Source organism: Carlito syrichta, unplaced genomic scaffold (assembly GCF_000164805.1).
Source record: "Carlito syrichta isolate Samal-C Ts95f unplaced genomic scaffold, Tarsius_syrichta-2.0.1 Scaffold169059, whole genome shotgun sequence".
NCBI lineage: Eukaryota > Metazoa > Chordata > Mammalia > Primates > Tarsiidae > Carlito > Carlito syrichta.
In genome coordinates, this window is record NW_007113155.1 from 17603 (window position 1) to 24911 (window position 7309).

At 52.6% G+C, this 7309-nt stretch overlaps 1 protein-coding gene and 1 pseudogene across 2 annotated transcripts; one reads left to right on the plus strand and one right to left on the minus strand.

Moving 5' to 3' along the window:
* Positions 1-960: 960 nt before the first annotated feature.
* LOC103252594 lies at positions 961-1422 on the minus strand (annotated as a pseudogene). Its single transcript, XR_503798.1, has one exon. The product of XR_503798.1 is annotated as a 60S acidic ribosomal protein P1 pseudogene (transcript).
* A 3016-nt stretch (positions 1423-4438) lies between these two features.
* LOC103252596 (keratin, type II cuticular Hb6) lies at positions 4439-6916 on the plus strand (the record flags this gene model as incomplete). Its single annotated transcript, XM_008051188.2, has 4 exons — positions 4439-4838; positions 5599-5807; positions 6541-6601; positions 6884-6916. Coding segments are annotated over exons 1-4 (672 nt in total), but the record flags the coding sequence as incomplete, so codon positions are not given.
* Positions 6917-7309: the final 393 nt, after the last annotated feature.

A 7309-nucleotide genomic window follows, 5' to 3' on the forward strand; every position in this document is an offset into this window, starting at 1 on the left:
CGGAGTGTGTCAGGCTTGGTTCTGAGTGCTTTGCATGGATTAACTCTTTGAATCCTTACAACAACTTTATAAGGTGGATGCTATTATTATCCTCATTTTACAAATCATGAAATGAGGTACGTAGAGGTTAAGTACTTGCCTGAGGCTGTACAGCTAGAGAGTGGCAGAGCTGAAATTTGAAGCGAGGCAGGTTGGAATCTGGCCGTGTTCTTAACTGATATGCCATGTAGTTCAAGTTTTTATTTATTTTAATTTTTATGGGTGTGTAATTATTGTATTAACATCTTTTTAGAGACAAAGTCTAGCTCTGTTGCCCAGGTTGGAGTGCAGTGTGTGATCATAGATCACTGTAGCCTCAAACTTCTAGGCTCAAGTGGTCCTCCCTCCTCAGCTTCCTGAGTAACTCGGACTACAGACACCACCACCACACTGGATTAATTAACAAAAAAAATATACTGGAGAAGGGGTATACTATGTTGTCCAGGCTGGTCTAGTTATACATATTTATGGGGCACATGTGATGTTTTGATACAAGCATACAATGTGCAACGATCAAATCAGGGTAACTGGGCTATCCATCACCTCCAGCATCGATCATTTCTTTGTCTTGGGAACATTACAAATCCATTCCTCCAGTTATTTTGAAACAAGACATTATTAACTATAGTTGCCCTTTTGTGCTACCAAGTACTAGCTCTTATTCCTATGATCTAAGCTGTATTTTTGTACCAATTAACCAACCTCTCCTTATCTCCCCCTCACTACCCTTCCCAGCCTCGAATAACCATTATTCTACTCTCTGTCTTGAGATCTCTCTTTTTTCTTTTTTTTTTTAGCTCCCACACGTGAGTGAGAACACGTGAAATTTGTCTTTCTGTGTCTGGCTTATTTCACGTGACATAATGTCGTAGTTCCATTCAAGTTGTTTCAAATGACAGGATTTCATTCTTTTTTTTTCAGAGTTCAGCTGTTTATTGAACACATTATAAAAGTTTTAGTCAAACAGACTAAAGCCCATGTCATCATCAGATTCCTCAGATTCTTCTTTCTTTGCTTCCACTTTCTTCTCCTCAGCTGGGGCAGCGTCAGCTGCAGGTGTGGGGCACCAGCCCACTCCCCCGCTCCCTCTCCCCAGAGCAGATGACGTTGGCCAAGGCCTTTGTAAAGAAGGCCAGAAAGGCTCCACAGTCACACCAGTGGCCTTAATGAGGGCGTTGATCTTATCCTCTGTGATGGTCACCTCGTCGTCCTGCAGAATGAGGGCTGAGTAGATGCAGGCAAGCTCGGAGATGGAGGCCATGGCAGGGCCAGTGCGGGATGGAGCTGCTGGACGTGGTGCTAGTCGCTGGATGAAGTGAGGGCCTCACCCCAGACGCGGCCTTAGCTCCCTTGGAAGGACTGAGCACCTTGGCGGCAGCTGGGAAAAGGGCAGTTTTATTCTTTTTTAATGGTTGAATAATATCCCACTGTATATACCACATTTTCCTAATCCAGTTGATTCCATATCTCAGCTATTGTGACTAGTGCAAAATACACATGGGAGTGCAAGAAGCTCTTCAGAATACAGATTTCCCTTTTTTTTTTGATATGTCCCAGCAGTGGAGTTGCTGGGTCATATGGTAGTTCTGTTTTTAGTTTGTGAAGGAGCTTCCATACTGTTTTCCATAGTGGCTGTACTAAATTACATTCCCCACCAACAGTGTACAAGCATTCTCCTCACTCCACAGCCTCACCAGTATATGCATTTTTTAAAAAAATAAAAGCAATTTTAACTGAAGATGATAATATCACTGTGACTTTGATTTGCATTTCTCCGATGATTAGTTATGTCCAACATTTTTTTCATATACTTGTTGGCCATTTGTATGTCTTCTTTTGAGAAATGTCTATTCAGATCTTTTGCTCATTTTTAAATCATTTTTTTTTGCTATTGAGTTGTTGGAGTTCCTTATACATTCTTGTTATGAGTCCCTTGTCAGCTGAATAGTTTGTAAATATTTTCTCCGATTCTGTGGGCTGTCTCTTCACTCTGTTGATAGTTTCCTTTGCTGTGCAGAAGCTTTTTTAGCTTGATATGATCTCGTTTTCCAGCTTCACTTTGGCTGTCTGTGCCTTTGAGGCCTTACTCAAGAAATCTTTGCCCAGACCAATGCCCTGGGGCATTTCCTCAATGTTTTCTCTAGTAGTTTTATAGCTTCAGGCCTTCCAGTTAAGTCCTTCACCCAGTTTGATTTGATTTTTGTATATGGTGAGAGATAGATGTTTCAACTTTTCAGTCACAACCCCCCTAGGAAATAATTTTACATAGCCACTGAGTATATAGACACATCGTGCACAACTGAAGCAAAAGGTCGTAAAACAATAGTTATTTTTATTACAAAGAATGAATTTTGGTATTGTCTATTCTATTAGACTCTATTTCATTGTTATGATCAATTTCATTAAGATAAAATTCTGTTTCTTTCCACTAGTGGGTCACAGCATGAACTCTGAATGAACACTACCCCCGAGTCCACTGCCTCTTTTTTTTTGAGTTAGAGTCTTACACTATCATTCAGGGCAGAGTGCAGTGGCACACTTGTGACTACCACAGCCTCAACCTACTGGGCTCAGGTGGTCTTTCCACCTCAGCCTTCCAAGTAGCTGGGACTATAGGCATGTGCCACCATGCCTAGTTGATTTTTTTTTTAATTGTGGAGAGGAGAGCTTGCCAAGTTGCCCAGGCTGGTCTCTAATCCTTGAGCTTAGGCAATCCTCTCACTTCTGCCTCCCAAAGTGCTGGGATTACAGGCATGAATGACCACAATCAGCCTCCACTGCCTCTTTTTTTTTTGAGTTGGAGTCTCACTCTGTCAACTAGGCTGGAATGCAGTTGCATGCTCCTGGCCACCCCAGCGTTGACCTGCCGGACTCCAGTGATCCTCCCACCTCAGCCTTCCAAGTAGCCAGAACTACAGGCATGCCCTACCATGCCTGGCTAATTTTTTATTTATTGTAGAGATGAGGTCTCACCAAGTTGCCGAGGCTGATCTCAAACTCGCAGGCTTAGGCAATCCACTCACCTAGACCTCCCAAAGTAGTGGGATTACAGTCTGAGCCACCGAGCCTGGCCTCCACTGCCTCTTAATGATAGGCCTGAAGCCCAGCTCTGTAGTTAACTGAGCATGTGTGAATCCTTGAGTATCCAAGGCAGTGGTGGATGGAAAAGCCTTAACCCACTTCCCAGGAGAGTGAAGTGCCTTCCCCCATACCATACAGAGTTGCTCAGGGCAGACTTTGGTTTCTACCCAGTCCTTTGACTTCAAGGCCCACAGTATCCACCCTGGATGGACACAAATATGGATCTACTTTGGCACTTGCCAAGACTATTGACAAATTTCTGAGCAGGAAGAGGCTTTCAAGGGGATACAGCATGGAAAGCACAAGGACTTAGGGGTGATGGTGGGGCTGGATGCTCTCCCTTATCTAGTTCTTCTATTCTGAGGCACATAGTATGCAGACTTATAACAGGAGTGCCCACTCCAGGCCTTGCAAGCACTGGAGGAAACACAAAGGCCTGAGATGACATCCAGACATTCGATCCTTGCCTGGGTTCTTGTTGGAGGTGGTTGCACTTTCCTGGGGCCAGTGCGCCAATGACCCCGAGGCCTCATGAAGGACTTTGGGGGAAGGACTTGGGCGGGTGCCTAGGCCTGCCAACATGGTGGCCTAAGGACAGTTCTGGGTGCCAGCTGCACGTGCAGGTGAACGTCTGTGAGTGTGTGTGCGAGACTGTGGGCGGGAAGGCCAGCATGTGAGTGTGGAGTGAGTGTGCGTGTGCCTGTGTGTGAGAGAGGACATATTGATAGGTATAGGTAAGGGATTTGGGAATAGGTGAGGGGGTGTTGGGTTCCTGTGTGGGTGATTACGTTAGATATTGTGCACATGAGCGGCTTCTGAGCTGCAGAAAGAGACAATCTGGGTCAGAGAAGCCACCAAGCCTATTCCAAGTTCCAGCCATCTGATCGCACACTCTCCCCACATTCCAGGCCGATATGTTCAGCACCACGGACAGCAGCACAGACGCCGTCACACTGGGCGGAACTGGAGAACTGCGGCTCCGCCCCTTCCCCTCCCCCTCCTCCTGCCTCAGTTTCGCCAACTGTGCCTTGGGAGGTAGTGATGGGTTTGTGGGGGGTGGGGGTGGGGTGAGCTGGTCCTTTGAAGAAGAAAATTGTGCAGTTTAGGGCAAAGAGCCATAAACATCTACCTGCATCTGGGCCCCAATTAAGCACATTAAGCCAGGAGCCACAGCAGCTAAACAGCCCAAGCCCATAAAGGCATCTAATTGTTCCTGTCCACGTGGCCAGCGGCCCCACATATATAAAAGGTCCGAAGAGGCCCCGGAGTAAGCACCTGCCACCTCGCCCAGCGCACCTTCCGTTTGGACGCCTCCATCCTGAAAGCCAGCTGCCTCCCCTAAAAGCACCATGACTTGTGGATCTTACTGCGGCGGCCGCGCCTTCAGCTGCGCCTCGGCCTGCGGGCCCCGACCCGGCCGCTGCTGCATCATGGCCGCCCCTTACCGCGGCATCTCCTGCTACCGCGGCCTCCCCGGGGGCTTCGGCAGCCACAGCGTCTGCGGGGGCTTCCGCGCCGGCTCCTGCGGGCGCAGCTTCGGCTACCGCTCCGGCGGCGTGTGCGGGCCCAGCCCCCCCTGCATCACCACCGTGTCGGTCAACGAGAGCCTCCTCACGCCCCTCAACCTGGAGATCGACCCCAACGCGCAGTGCGTCAAGCACGAGGAGAAGGAGCAGATCAAGTGTCTCAACAGCAGGTTCGCCGCCTTCATCGACAAGGTGGGTGTCCTGGATCCCGCCCGTCCTGAATCCCACCATGTGCAAAGTCAGGAGTGGGCACTGAGGCACTGGTCACTGAGGAATCTGAGGCAGAAAGAGCTCTGCCTGCCTGAGATCCCAGTCTGATGGGAGAGGCACACAGACAGGCACAAGCAGTCGCTCAAGGCCCAGAAAGACTCAGCTGACAGTTGAGGTGGGCAGAGATAATGGCAGAAAGGCCTGGCCAGGTGTTCTGGACCCGGAGCAGGACTTCAGGGCACGGGGAGGAATACAGCCCTGCTGCTGAGCTTGGAGGGTTGGACAGCCCCAGGCTGGGACTGTCTGCCCTCTGAGAGGTCGAGGTGCATTGAGACGGAATGGTGTGTGGAGGTGAGCAGGCAGCTGAGCCCTTCTAGATGTCCTGGACATCCTAGTACCTACCCACCTGTAAGCCGAATCTGGGTGCTCTGCCTGTGGGGGCTCCTGCCTTCCCTGGCTGCATAGGGAGAGGCTGAGTCCCCATCAGGCCCCATGGGGTGGGGTAACTCAGCCCCCTGAGCGGGCATCAGCTGTCTCCAGCCCTCACTCCATTCTTGATGGAAAATCCAGACACAGGTCACAGCCAGGAACCCAGACAGCACCTGTTGCCCAAGCCCACCTCTGCCCATACTCTGCGAGGCCCTGGGATGGGAAGTGCCCTGAGAGCAGCCGCCCACAGCTGGCTGGGGATGCCAGGAGTTGCCTTACCATCCTCCATTAACCCCCTACCACACACACACAGGTGCGCTTCCTGGAGCAGCAGAACAAGCTGCTGGAGACCAAGTGGCAGTTCTACCAGAATCGCCAGTGCTGTGAGAGCAACCTGGAGCCACTGTTTGAGGGCTACATCGAGACACTGCGGCGGGAGGCCGAGTGTGTGGAGGCCGACAGCGGGAGGCTGGCCTCAGAGCTCAACCATGTGCAGGAAGTGCTGGAGGGCTACAAGAAGAAGTGAGTGCCCCGAGGGTTGCTGGGCCTGGGAGAGCTGGGTTGAGGCCCCTTGGATTAGACAATAAGGAGAACTTCCAGATAGGATGAGTGGCCACTAGCGGCTGACCGAGTGTTGGAGGTCGTTCCTTTGTGGAATCTGGGCCCGCCCACATTTGCACAAGAGCAGGGCTATGGGCCCCGGAGCCGCCTCCGTCCTGCTCTAGGCTCTTCCCCGAGCCTCAGCCCCCAGTGCGCCCCTGCTTTGTGCAGAGGACGCTCCTGTGCTCCCCAGGCCTCTCTCCTGCCTCCTCCTGACCCTGTTACCCATCAGAGGTGAGCCCCAGGGTCACCAGGAGGGACAGGTCTGGGCATCCCACTGTAGTGGCACCAAGTCCTGGGAGCCTGTTGGTGCCAACACAGGCTGGGGTGGTGGGGCTGCAGGCCCCAGAGGCCACACTGTCCACTCCCAGCATGGGGTGGGGCCGAGTCCTATTTGTCCCCTGAGGTGAACACAGAGCAGCCTTGAGGACAGGACTGGGAGGGGTCCTCGAATATTCATCCTCTTCATCCCCAATCACAGTGGAGAAAGAAGCCTGGACACATCCCAGATCCCACAGAAAAAACTCGGTGGGGCTGCGGGGGCCCAGCTCTGGCGGCTCCCAACACTGTCCCTTTGCTGGTGTGAAGTGGCAGTGAATTGTCTCCTTATTGCCCTGCCCTGACCCCCCGTGCCCCCTCCTCCCTTGTGTCCCAGGTATGAGGAGGAAGTTTCTCTGAGAGCAACAGCCGAGAATGAGTTTGTGGCTCTGAAGAAGGTGAGTGAGGCAGGTGAGGGAGGCGGACATGGCCTCTCAGGACAGACTCCCCCTGGGGAGGCCCAGGGCTCTACCTTGGGGGGGAATCCCATACTTTTCCTCATCATGCTGGGACATTCCCAGAGGGCTGGACAGAGAGCAGTGACCTTGGAGTATTCACCAGCACCTGCTGTGGGCAGGGGATAGCTGGGTTGACCTCCATGTGTCCTGCGATGCCCCATAGGCTGTGGACTGAGGCCCCTGGAGCCATGGCAGCTTTCTCTCTCTGTTGTGGGGGGGTAGCCTGTGGAGCATTCTGGGAAGTCTGAGGAGGAGGTAGGGGTGCAGTCCCAGGGTTCGGGGGAGGACGGAGCAGAACGGGGCATGGCCAGGTGGCCTCTTGGAGCCCAAGGGCAGGGCTGTGGGCCCGGACCGAGGGAAGGTTCCGGGTGGCAGAGCTGGAAGTTGTCTGGGAAGGCGTCCTGGAGACTGAGAGGGAAGGGACGAGAGACGGGAGGACAGGGGCATCACGGGGAATGAGAAGGGCGGGTGGGCCAGCCCCCAGGCTCAAGGGGGCTTGCTCTCAGAGGGAAGGGGAGGCCGGGTCATCCCGAGAGGGACCAGAGGGGAGGAGACGGCTCTGGAGGGGGACACGGGCCCCCTTTCCCAGTCTGCATGGAAAGGGTGAGGGAGAGAGGAGTGGGGGCTCCGTGGCCCGGATCCTCTGAG